The sequence below is a fragment of the Sebastes umbrosus genome, chromosome 10 (genome assembly GCF_015220745.1).
Source record: "Sebastes umbrosus isolate fSebUmb1 chromosome 10, fSebUmb1.pri, whole genome shotgun sequence".
Taxonomy (NCBI): Eukaryota; Metazoa; Chordata; class Actinopteri; order Perciformes; family Sebastidae; genus Sebastes; species Sebastes umbrosus.
Window position 1 is genome coordinate 26,645,637 of NC_051278.1, and position 13,848 is coordinate 26,659,484.

Below are 13,848 nucleotides of genomic sequence, written 5' to 3' on the forward strand. Positions count from 1 at the left end.
AGTCATACTGTTTTTCTCATACATTTATAAACTTTCTACATTTACTCAACAAGCTCCCTGCACATAACAAATGATGTCTTACCATTCATGCCTACACACTTCATTAGCTCGAAACAGTTGGGCGTTAACGGGCTTCTGCTGGCGTCAACAGTGAGAAAACGTACTCGCACAAGCGCAAATAGATGTGCGAGAAATCCAGGAGGAGAAAGTGAATGAAGTGGGTGGGAGAGAGCTGCAGTGAGGTTACTGAGTGTGGGCTGTGCAGCTACAGGTGGCTAGGTGGTTTACCCGCGCTATGGGAGTTATGCTAATGTGTATGTTGGCTGTGAATAGAGGCACGCTGCCCCTCTGTCTCTTTCTATCAGTGCCACTGACACAGTGAGGGCCTTCGCCTTGGCAGCGAATTCACTAGAAGGGTTTCACATTCAGACTCAAAGGGCCGTAGCCGTGTGAGCAGGATGTGGGATCGGTGGCTCACACGGAGGGTGTTCTCGCATCTTGCATTTGATCTGCGTCACGCATTAATGCGTTCACTCATGTGAATGGGCTGCGAATGCAGGTTCATACAAATGATAGTAAAAAGTTTGTTTGCTGGCGTGTTTTTATCATGATATAGAAGGATTGTCAGGACACAATACTGCGGCTGGATACCGCTGACACTGAGATGAAGTAAAAAGACACGAGATTTTGGATTATTATTATTATCTGTATGCGGCAGAACAAACAAGGAGACTTGGAAAAACAGTCGGAGGTGTACTTGGATGAGAATGAGAGACAGTATTGTTCTTTGCCTGCAGCGTAGAAGAGCAAATTCCAGAAACAGCAGTCAGTCTATAAAATCTAATTCAATAAGATGAAATCAAATAGATAAAGATCAATATCAAGAGACCAGGCACATCAATAGAACCCTCCACATTATCCATATAGTTTTACAGTATCCTGACCACATTTATTTCCAAAGGCAGGGGATTGTGAATAAGATTACTGCATCTAATCATTTTTTTAACTTGAGAATGGAGTTGAACGTGGTTCAACCTTATCTTCCCCAGCTACAGTTTAAATCCCTGTTGACTTATTGGTGTGTTGCAGATGCTGCCGAGTGATTTTTCTGGGAATTGAAAAGCTGCCGGCAGAACAAACAAGCTCAATCTCCTCTTGGAGCAGTTTTCATAACCTGCAATGTGGAAAGATGAGATGGCGGAGAGCTGAAGTTGTCCCTAAAATGCCGTCATCATCGGTGAGTGGATATAAAGAGCTGTTTTGGTTTGATACGTTCGTAGCCAAAGCTAATTGACTACATTTCCTCACCTCCTCTCTTCCATCGCTCAGCTTTTGCTTTCAATCTGTTTTGTTATTCATGGATAGAAACTACTCCGCTAACCTTTGCACCACAGCTAATCAATATAACTCACAGCTAATAATCTGTGGACCTTACTCTTTCCTGAATGGGTGTTGAGATTGTCTTGTGCACACCTCACTATCTCTGTGACGTGCTCTGTATACACGTTAGTTCAGTGGTGACCTATTTTAAGACTGCTATAGCGTTTCCTCTTGATACAGGCACAGTGTACTGCCTTCAAGTCGGTAACAAAAGTGTCTTTCATGGTAATCAATCAACAATGGTTGTCTCCTCTTGTTCTCCTTCCCCTAACTGGCCCCTGTGGCCACCGGCCAATCAATTCCTCTCTTCAGTTTCCAGCCCTCTGATTGGACGAGGGCTATAAGATTAGGTCCAGCCTGTATTGTTGGGCCTAAAGGTTTAGCATGGTTTGAAAAGAGTGTCTCAGCAATTGTATGAGTGAGTGTGTGTTTGGAGATGGTGGTGGTGGTGGTGGGTACGAGCGGTTGTGTGTGTGTCAGGGAGATTGTAAAGAGGAAAGGCTGGAGGGTGTGGGTGAGGTGGCCAGACGCCCAGATATGCCCTCCAAGCTGAGTTTGAATTCCAAACCACACAAGAAGATGGAGGGGATGATGTGAACGACAACAGACACATCCACATGTTGCACGTCTTTCTCTGACTGGACTCGTAGTAGTAGTCAAACTGCAGCAAGTACAGAAAATACAGTATATACATACCGTATGACCTACTGTGTATTCTCAGTAATCTATTACTTCTATTTTACTCAAGTCAGAGAAAATATAAACTTAAGTGAAATGTTTATTAGATGCAGTATAGTGCCGATGCTTTTAAAAGAAACTAATTGCAATGAGCAGAATATAGAATGGATTGAGATTTAAAATACATAGTAGACATATCTATGCAAAGTTATGTAACTAAAGTGTACAACAAGAAAATGAAGGAGTTGTGGAAGAGACTTTATCCATGCCAGTAACAGGTTTCCTGCTCCCCAAGAGTAAACCCCCACCTCCTCCTCACCACACACACTCACACACACTCACACACACCTCCCAGCCTCGCAAAGCAACAATAGGGATTAGCTGGCAGAACTGTCAAAACATGTGTGAAACACACAGACCAGTATCTCCCACAAATACTTTTTCTTTCTTTTCCTCTTTCTCTCTCTCTCTCTCTCTCTCTCTCTCTCTCTCTCTCTCTCTCTCTCTGTCTCTCTCACACACACACACACACACACACACACACACACACACAGGCAGAACCACTGAAGAAGACACTTCAATATGCCACAAGAGGATTTATTTGGAAATTTTAATTAGTCTGATCGTTTTTCAAGCTGCAAAAGTAACAGTTTTATAGTCTGTGAAGTGCAGTAAGTAAGACTCGGTTTTTATCTCTCATGGAGCCCTATTAGAGGATCATTAATTCAGGATGAATACAAGGTGAGAAACACCTAAAAGTAACTTCCACTGTTTTATTCTTCCCTTCTACTTTTAAGCATCTAGTGCAATGCCTGTTCGTAGCGCATGACCGTCTGGAACGAGCCGATTGCTTGGCCCCCAGAAGTTCTGCTTGCAGCGTTGTCGAGAACCACTAAGGCTGCTTGTACCCACCAAGTGTGAAGTTGATTGGATGAATGGTTCTTGAGATATAAGGGCAGTCATACATACATACACACAGAGAATACTTCTTTTATAGTTAGATGATGCTGCTACAGCGCCACCTATTGGTCAAATGGCACCACATTTGCCATGGTCACTCAAACATCACATCTACAGAGGTCCACCAAATGTGGTCACAATAGCACAAAGCGTTCAGGAGAGATGACATTTTTTGTAATATAAGCTATTGCAAAAGTGTATGCAACATCAACAATCCAAAAAATAACCTTTTCCGGCTTGGTCCAGAGATGTTCTGTACCAAATTTGGTGACGATTGCTCAAAATTTGCAGGAGGAGCGGCAAAACGTCAGATGTGGACAAAAATCGAAATGGCGGAAAATCAGTCTAGATGCAAATGGGCGTGGCTTATATGGACAGATTTGTCTGGACCCACAAAATCCAGGAAAAAATATATATACTTGAGACTTACAGTTCAAAAGTTACAGGCAAAATGTAAAGTTAATTGTTAGAGCGCCATGTACCCAAATTGCACCACACTTGACACTGCACTCCATTGGGTCCTGAGCAATACACCCGCCAAGTGTAAAGTAGATCAGAGGAGCGGTTCTCGAGATATGCAAATAACACACAGAGGGAGGGTCAGACAGACACACAGCCTTGCTTTATTATTAAACTTGCTTTGACGCCTCAAACTGTGCATGGCAAAGAAACGGAAACCTTACGGTCAAAACAGTTTGGTTTCATTAATAGTTCTAGTTCTCAAAATGAGCTGTATTATCTGCAAAATCTGTGATCTGAAATCTAGTACGCAATCCATGAGCGATTAAGGCTTGTTGGGTAATCTGCGCCCTTATCCTGCTTGTTTTGAAAACAGTGTTAGAAGGGTCAGTCAGTCCACAGACTGCAAAATAAAATGAATCAGCCAGCTTTAGTTCTCCAAAAATGTCACAGACTTGCACAAAAGCTGGCAGCTTGTGTGCCACCAGGAAATATCAGGTTTATATGGTGTGACTGATTTCTGCCTCAGTTCAGCTTGTTCACTTAGCTTTAGGCCAGGAATGACTTCGTCAGTGGCGACTGTTGCACGTAGTTGCTGAAATACCACCACACAGTCACATAGTCGTAAACCCGTAGATGCCTGTCACAGCGGGCAGTGGTGAAGAGATATGCTGACAAGTGTTTGCTCTCTCCTCTCTTGTCTTCACCATCACCTCAAGGTTTTTTTTTTTGGTTTGATACTTTGCTCTTTTTCTCTGTCTGTCTCCATCTTCACTCTCTCTTCTGTTCTTGTTCCAGCGTTGGATGCTTGTCCTTTAGACGTCAGGGGCTAACACACGGGGTCAGAAGGTACATTCGGTCACACAATCAGACAATGTGACAACTTCTCCTCCCTCTGCCTGCCCGCCACACACACTCAGGCACAGAAACACACACTCACTCACACCTCCCTTCACTGTCAACTTAAACCCTCACTTAGCTTCCCCCAATCGCAGTCTTTGTAAAGACGCTTTGACCAGATCACCGTCATGGAACCCAATGTAATGAGACAGAGAAGAGAAAGGGATACCCAAACTGGGGCCGAGGGCTTCTTTTTCAGTGTGTGTGTATGTGTGTGTGGCCAGTCAGCTTCCAGTAAAAGCCTCTGAGTGATGGGAGACCCTCTCTGAATCTCGTGACACACATGTACATGCATTTATAAGCAGCAGCATACTGTACCTCCAACAGACTGTTATTGTAACGGAGCCAGAGATGATGGCTCTCGTCAGCATTTTGAGTCAAACTTGCTACACCACAGTGCTAGAATTCACACAATTGGTAGATGTGTGTAAACTGAGCACGCTTGCATATCCAGTTCAATATCTCTACATGGGGAAAAAATGTGTTTCCTCCAACCGGGGGTATGTAAGCGTCAGCTTCGGTCTCGTCAGTCGGCTCATTTCAAGCAGGGACGGATGCACGTACTTAAGTGCGTAGTCAGCTAGTGTGACAGGAAATGAGATGGGAGAGGAGAACAGGAGAGAAGGTGAAAGAGGTTAAAAGAACAATAACGGCGAAAGTACATCCCCTGAAGAAAATTATTTTTCACAGATCTCTTGACAATTTAGTCCACTTTACTTGTCAAGAACCGGAAACTCTTTTTGACTGATTACACTAACTTCATTACAAGCTGGACAAAGTTGATAGCAACCTTTCCTCCGTGACGTTTTTACTATTTGATCTGCGTATTTTTAAGAAAATGGGAAAGGATCAGTTTAAAGTAGAGATTTGATTTAGTTTTGAAGATTGAACACAGCCTCAGTGAAACCTCACTGTGCTGTAATAGAGGGTTTTATTTGGGAGGGGAATTAACCTAAATGCTCAAAGCGACCACAGGTCAGGCTGAGCCCCGGCATTTCCAGCTACATTCACATAATTGAATATGCAGAATAAATAAATGAGGGGCTTTTTGAAACGATAATTTATTTAAATAAAGGATGTGGAGTATTTTGAAGCTCTCCAGGTTCCTCTTTGACCCCCTCCGTTTCACTCACAACCTGCATGCGAGCTACTGTAATAGTGGAGTATTTTAGCACAGCTCTTAGTCTTTGGTGCCGTTCCAAGTGTTACTGTCCGTAACGTGAACCCAAGTGTGAGTAAGTTGTGTGTGTTTAGACCGCTGCTGTGATTTATGAGCCGTGGACTTCATTGTTAAACACTTTCCCGTCACTCGATCTGTTTGCTGTTTGTGTGTACGTGCGTGTGTTTATCGATCCATCTGCTCGTCTTTCAACATATAATCCCAAATATGTCAGCGAGGACAGTGGGAACCCATTTTCCTCTTCACACTATCTCTTCATCTTTTTCTGAGTGTGTGTCCACATGCCCTATCCGCTCACCCCTCTGTAATGGCCGGGGTCATCAGTTAAGGATCAGACCTCACCTCTGTTGAGAAATAGAGAGATAGCAGTTTCAACAAACAAGGAAGGATTTTCCCATATCTCAGTGAAAGATCACATGATAACATATTTGGCTGACGGGAAAAAAAGCTCTTGGCATTAATGTCAGCAGTCATTATTTTAAATTATTTAGAAATGTCTGGCCTACTGAAAGCCAAACACACATCACAGTTTGAATTCTTTTGTATGATAGATGAGGTTTATAGTCTCGTCTGTGCACCCATAGTAATGGTCTCTTTCCTGAATGAGCTGCAACTATTGAGAGACACCTTCTAAATGCGTCTGGTGTTACAAAGCTGGTGGTTGAAATGAGTTTCATGTGGTTTAACAAACTTGGCTCAAACTGTAGCATCACTTACTTAACCGAGTATGAATTGTAATGGTTTCCTTTGACAACACCGTCTTGTCTGATGCATTGTCCAGAGCAGTGACATTGTGTTCCTCCTGCACTGTTTTATGAGTAGTTTGTTGTTTCAATTGTCATCTGCAGAGCAGCCCTAATGAGGTTATTTTCACAAACCTTCCACATTTATCGATGTGAACAATTCTGACACAAAGTGAAAAACAAGAGCATGAAGGCCCTTTATATGTTGCCATCGCGATAAAAATTCAGACGTTCTCTAGTAATCAATTTTATTAACACAGTGACAGCACTCTGGGTTATGCTAGGTCAAAATGTCAATGAAATGAAGCTCAATTACCGTAGATGTAAAATATAAACTAATTAATAACCCCCTTTTATTTAGCATTTATAAGCAGCATATAAACCATGTATATAATACTTTACATTCATTTGGCAGATGCTTTTGTCCAAAGCAGCGTAACATGATAAGACAACAACTATAACTCCAAATATAAAGCATTTATAAGTGGTGTATAAACAGTTAAAGCTGCAGGAGGCACAATGTTTTTGGCATCATTGGGCAAGCATTCCATAATAACCTTTCAGCATATTGTAATTCAAATGTTCTGAGAGATAACTAGACTTCTGCACCTCCTCATGGCTCTGTTTTCAGGCTTTAAAAAATCTAGTCCATGACGGGAGACTTTGACCAATCACAGGTCATTTCAGAGAGAGCTCTGATCAAACGGTCAAACTAGGCAGCGCTGATCAAATATGAATCCATATGCTGTTACTGTAATGCCTGTTTCTTGCCTCAAATGTACTCAGAAACATCTTGTAGTGGTGAGAGGTGAGAAATAGCCTGCCTAGTTTGATCATTTGAGTGATTGACAGCTGCCCATTGACGGCTCTGAGGCTCCAGCTGGGCTCTGATTGGTTGTTTTCCGTCTGTGAAATCTTGCAGATGCCATTAGGAGCACCAGAGGACACAGAGGAACATGATTTTTTTCAGATTATCTGTCTCATGCACTACTGTCTGGATATAGTGACTGTTTGATAAAAATATATTTTTTTTAATCACATTTGCTCCATTTCAACCCACTGCTGCTTTCAACTCAGGGATGTTTCATCTAGGGGTGTAGGAAAATATCGAAAATATCGAAAATAGTGAATATCGCGATATTGTGTTTTGAGATACTGTATCGATTCTTAAAAGCGCTATCGATCTTTAATTAATAGTTTATTTGCAAAGATTAACTCAGTCATTACTATATTTAATTTGCAAAGATATGTGCCCTCACAAAGTAGTGTTATGATGTTGATGTTACTGGGACTGTGATAAATGTAAATGCAGATCTCACTGTCCTGATTGCATTAAAACAGTAAAAAAAGATTTAAAAAAACTCAGACTTTATACATATGGTGGTGCGTTCTTTATACTATGACAGTTTTCTTAAAATTAGATTAAAAAAATCGCAATATTACCTTGCTTACAGTATTACAATATATGGAAATATATAGAATCGTAACCCTTGTATCATGATACATATCTTATTGCCAGATTCTTGCCAATACACAGCCCACTCACACTATAATATACTTGTGATTATAAAGCCATACTGTATGTCTTCAGTATTTTTTAGGTCCATTTATAAATGTTTTAAATGAACCTGAATGATTTGCACACAGTTAATACATTTATCAAAAGTGTTACCATTTTTTTTTATATTACAGAAGTCTAATGTGTGAATAGTAAAAATAACATGCCCATTATTTAGACAGTGGGCGACCCAGACTGGGATTAATCCATTACTAATGTTCTTCCATAGCAACTACTGTATATTTTAGCTGTCCTTGAGCAAAGCACATAATTGTAGCTGTTAAGAGGCCAGCAGCAGTAGACGACTGAAGTACGAGTGAACTGGGCATAACTGAAAGAATGTGACATATTGCGTAACACCATGTGTCCTGAATAAACTCTGCCCAGATAAATGAAGGTAAGAACAAACTAGTTAATTGTTAGGTACAATGGTGCTTTTCACTAATGCAGTGGGCAGACATGCTACTGTACTGTGTTAATGGAAGAACAGCAGTCTCACATTGGCAGCGAGGCCGCCGTTCCAAACCACTTCATCTGTCCTCTTCCAGTGTGGTTACCATACACCTATGCTAGTTTTGGACAACACAAACTTTGGAAAAGGAAAAGCATAATTCTCTCCTCTCTCTCTCTCTCTCTTTCTCACTTACTCACTTACTCACTGTGTCTCTCTCTCTTCATGCACATTTACCCCACACATACCAATTTGCACAGATGAAAAATGTCAAGGGCAGACCACCTGGCTATTCCATGCCTGGTCGGAGGAAAATCTTCCCGTCTTCATCAATGAGGCGCAGTGTGTAGAGCGTGCTCTGTCCCACTCGCATATCACAGCCATTAGACAGGCATGTGTTGGGCTGGCTCCAGGGCAGTGCCTGCTGCGCCGCTCACTGAAGTCCCATTCAATGTAATCTACACCAAACCAACCAATTTCACAGGTGCAAAAATGTGTAACAAGAAGAACTCGAAACATTATTGCCCTGTTCAGATGATCTTTGGGTGAGTTCAGCAGCGCGGAAAGGTCTATTTTACAAGCCCAAGAGCTGTTGTGTCGAGTATGAAAAAGCAATAAAGTACATCAGGGGTTCTTAAACTTTTCCACTCAACGGCCCCCTGATATACTTATACTTCTGTCATAGATATACTTATACTTCTGCCATATAGGCACTAACAGGAAACTGTGTTTTAACAGAGAAGTAAAATAGAAATAGTTATTTATTATATTTCCATCGAAATAACATTTTATTATATCAGAGGTTTTCAAAGTGGGAGGTGGGCCTCCCCAGGTGGGCTCCAAACAGTTTCAGGGGAGGCTCAGTGAATGGAAGTGAAAATATTACATTACTTATCAAAAGCTTTTGCCAAGCTTTGTCTGAGGGGAGGCCCACAGTCTCAGACTTTGGAAACCCCACATTATTAAAAATGTATTTTTTGACGTTTTGGACCTCTAGAATTTCATGAAATTTCCCACCACATAAAGAAATCACAGTTGCAACAGGTCTGTTATTGTATTGTGGAAAGATGTCGGTGGGTGCAGATGTCTGTTATTTGTAAGAAAATTTTAACTACAAATAAAGTTTATTTTGCAGCCGTAGTTTTGCTTATTTTACAATGACCAAACATTTCCTTAGCCATAGTCAAATTATTATAAAAATATTGATGGTTTAGTTAACATTTTGGCAATAACAACAACGTGTGAAATCTCAATGTGAAAAAAATGTGAAAGGGGTCGCTCATACTGACAAACCTACAGAGAATTATCACCTGAATCTGCAGCTCCCCTCAGCCTTATGGAGCTTTATAGTGAGTTTAGGTTCATTGTTTAGCTGTCCGACCCGTAACTTTACTGTTATGGTTCACTCTCGCTGCTCTCAGTGTGTCGTTTTTGGTCGCAGGAGGCAGCTGTCTTCAGTGAAAAACCTCTAAAAACTGTACATTACCTACTCAGCACCAAACAGCAGACAGACACAGGTAGTGACTAGCTGGTGAACACGGTGGAACATTTAGCAGCTAAAGAGACAGATATTTCCCTCAGCAGTTGGTAGAGACCGAAACAGAGATAAAAGAGAGTGAATGTTGGACTTTGTCAGGTGACCAGAAACACGACTCCAGATACTGCTGGATGTGAAAAATGTTTTTCTCTGCCAAAAATATTATATAGCCTTCCTGTCCAGTTTGTGCTATTGTTGCAGGAACTTACTCTGCACATACTTTAAGGGTCGTCCACTAATCAGAAGATTGGTGGTTCGATCCCCGGCTCCTCCAGTTCGCATGTCGAAATGTGTCCAAGATACTGAACCTCAAATTGCTCCCGAAGGCTGTGCCATCGGTAGGTGAATGAGCATTAGCATCCTGATGAGCAGGTTGGCACCTTGTATGGCAGTGTACCCTGTCATCAGTGTATGAATGTGTGTGTGAATGGGTGAATGTTGACATAGTAGTGTAAAGCGCTTTAAGTAGTCGGAAGACTAAAAAGACATTATATAAATGCAGTCCAGTTACCATATACAAAAATCTGCCTTTCATATTAGAGTTTATTTCAGTAAATGTTATGAGATCTTGATTTTTATGATGCCCTCCATGTGGCTGATCAGTGGTCTGTCTGTTTACAAATTATTGCCACACAAAACTTTCTTAACATATTTGCATTCAAATTTTTATTTATTTACTTTTATTGTGTGGTAACAATGACTTTATACCATATTGTGTCCTGTGACTCATACTGCCCACTGTCAGGGTGGGAATCCCCTTTTTTTTGTGAGCAAACACAGATCCTCATACAGACAGACACACTAACATTTTCCTCTCCCCAACTCATTTTGATCTGCATCATGGGTGACCTGAATAAGTCAGGAACACAAAGAATAACCACCTAAAACAAAATGAAAACAATTTAGCTTGGCAAGAAAATCTGTGTTTTTGCACGCATGAAAATATTTCTGCATGCATGTACCGTGTGTGTGCGTTGATTTAACCTGACCCCCACACTGTGTGATGATCTGTCCCTGCAGCCACAGTCATGAACGTCACCACAGTGTGTGCATACAGACAGAGTGTGTAGATTTAATGTGTGTGCGCCAGAAGTCCTGGTTGTAAACAGACCTGTCTCAGGGAGGTGAGAAAACAACCTGAGCAGCTGTGGTTTCTTCTACAGTAGAACAGACTCTCTAAAGCGCCAAAAATCATACAAATGAAGCTGGTTTTGGACGGAATTACAATATAGCTTTTATTGTGGCACTGCTGGCATTTCCCAGACAAAAGTTTAAGAATCTCTCTCTGTGTCTCTCTGTGCCGTGTCATTTTAGATTAGCAGGCTAAACTCTGTACTTACTGTAATTAATCTAAATCCATCCAGATGGGGAATGGTTTCAGTTTCATGTACTACAAGGAAGAGCTATTAGACGCTGTATCCTTTGGGTTTTTTCTCTCAGCCTCTCTTTCTTTTTAGTTACAGGAGAAGTGTCCTTCTCGTGACAGTAGGTTTGAGTCACAAGACAGCTGTTCTCCTCCCTCCATATGTTCAGGTCCACTCCGGGTGCTGACAGATACTCTCTCCGTCCTTTTCTCTTGTCAGGTGCCGAAGCGCTCTCTTGATCTTTCTCTTCACCTTCATCCCCCGACCTCACCCTTCTGTGATTGTCTCTGTCTCCTCGTTCATTTCCTGGGTCACTGTTCTGATTATTGTTGCAGTCTGGTTACACTTTGTGCCATTTGACAGTTATAATTTTCCAGAAAACAGACTCCTCCCTTCCTGTACCGGACTGCTTGTCACGCTGTATGTATGGCTTTTTTATAGCGCTAATTGTTTCCATTGGATGCGGTATATTATACATTAGCCATGGTACTGTGGAGCTATGAATATACAGTAACCACTTTGTCCTGCTTTTACTTGACAACATTTCATATGTTCAGAACCAAATATACCCATTAATAAATCAAAGCGAAAACTTTTCTACCTGGAAATAAACCAGAAATAAATTTGAATATGGGTTCTTTTTCTTGTTTTGCAGTTGCACAAACCCCAAAAAAGACGATTTGGTTTTGACAACTGTCTGGAAAACTTCATCGATTAGATCGATCATCACTACTGGAGCATTCTCTCCCCTCCATAAAAACTCAACTTCTTTCTCTGCAGACCTTTTAAAGTGGAGTCCTGGCAGAATGTGAACGCCTGCACAGCTACAGAACCACATTCAATAACCTCTTTTCATATTCTGCAGACTAATTTATTAAGGTCTCTGTGTGCGTCTGTGCTTCCACATGAAATGATCGCAGTGTTGGCTCCAACAGCATCCCATAGTTTGTAAGCATAATCCGGCTCCTCTTAAAAAAAATGCAAACCATCTTTTCTAACATGTGTGTACTGACGCTGTGCTGCCAAAACACTGTAGCACAAATCTGTCTCCTCCTCATCCCTTCCTTTTCTACTCTCACCCTCTCACTCCCACTGTGGGCTCACCTCTCTTCCCCTTCATTTACTCCCCTGAAAATGTCAAATAGATTTTCTGCTGATGGCTGACTTGTGCCCTAGTTTGTCTCCATCAGTGTTGGGAGGTGATGGGATGTTTGGAGGACAGTCAGAGCTCATGTTCCTTTGAGTCGGAGAACAGGAGAAGGTGTAATTTCCTGAGGTGGGCTCTAAAAAATAAATGACTGCTTGATTAAAGGTACCTGAGCCAAGAAATTCAGTGATCTGGTGTTGGGGCCACCGTGTGGAGCTCGGCGGGTAGACCGTGGAACACTAGGACGGCCAAGTTTATGGATCATCATAATAGAGCCACCCCTGAAAAAAAAGAGATGAATATGGCATACTAAGAATGTTAAAATACATTTCTAGGATGATCCAGGAATAACAAGGAGTGGGGAGTGACAGGAGAAGACATGACATGGTGTAATTAGACGTAAAGAGGCTGGGGAATTGATGATTATGCACATGTGAAGCTACACACACACACACACACACACTGGTGTAATTAGCAGCATGTCTGCATTTGGCCCTTCCCTGTCAGACCCGGGCCAGAGCTCAGCACAGGGCAGGAAGGCTGTCTCACTGTGGGAAACACAAAGCACTTCAAAGCAACAGAAGAGTGGCAAAGACAGCAAGATGACGGGGGAGATAGAGAGGGAGAGGGAGAAAGAAGGGAAGAAGAATATCTGTCTAAATTGCCCTCCAGAGAGAGAAAGAAGGAGAGGTTGAACGCATCGCATGCTGAAGGTCTTATCGTGTTTCTTTACATAACATGTGCTCTCTGAGAATTGATGTTCCTATGATTAGGGGAAGCTTTCTGGCAAATTATTCTTGTGTCTGTAGACGATTTTAAGAAATGACTGAAATTACCGTTAATGCACGTCTGTCCTTCTGTCTGTCTCACACACTCGCACACTTGAGCTCCCTCTGATTGAGCTCAAATAAAGTAGCCAGCAGTTCTGGGAAGCAGTGGGCAGTGCTCTGCCCTGTGTGGCTGCTTCCAAGTATCTGTGATAATTCAAACCCTGTTCATGTGTGCGTTATTGTGTCTGTGTGCATTCACTCCTTTGTGCTCACAAGCTTGTGTTTGTGTGTGTGTGTGTGTGTGTGTGTGTGTGTGTGTGTGTGTGTCAGTGTAATGAGGCCTGACATTCAGAAGTGCAGCTAGTCTTCATTATTTCATCTTTAAAAGCCTGCAAGCTGCTGGGAGCTGCTGTTATTGTGCTTGTCATCTTCGGTTCTCACTTTTGTTTTTTCCCTGTTATCTTGGATGAGAGGTGGGCGAGTCTTTGGATGCATCCCAAGTCTCTTATTTGATATTTGCTCGCTCCTTTCGATCCTCGCTTGAACCGGAAGTCGTTCTGGTCTGCCATCTTGAAGCAAGAACCACTTTTTACATCATTTATCGTCATTTCCATTCAGTCACATGTGAGGCTGATAATTCCTGAGCGTCAGGTTTGATATGAGTTACATCATTTCAAATAAAATAAATAATTTCCAGTGTTCAAAAGACACCATAATCATA

General features: G+C 41.8%; 1 protein-coding gene across 2 annotated transcripts in view; it reads left to right on the forward strand.

Annotated features, from left to right (window-relative positions):
- Window positions 1-1,094: 1,094 nt before the first annotated feature.
- golga7bb (golgin A7 family, member Bb) overlaps window positions 1,095-13,848 on the forward strand; it is a 45,208-nt gene continuing 32,454 nt past the window's right edge. Inside the window, exon 1 of one of the 2 annotated variants that reach the window (XM_037783300.1) lies at window positions 1,095-1,237. In XM_037783300.1, coding sequence (XP_037639228.1) covers window positions 1,190-1,237 — 48 coding nt within the window. In that variant the 5' untranslated portion in view covers window positions 1,095-1,189. The remainder of the gene's footprint in view (window positions 1,238-13,848) is intronic. The other variant, XM_037783297.1, reaches the window with a different exon arrangement.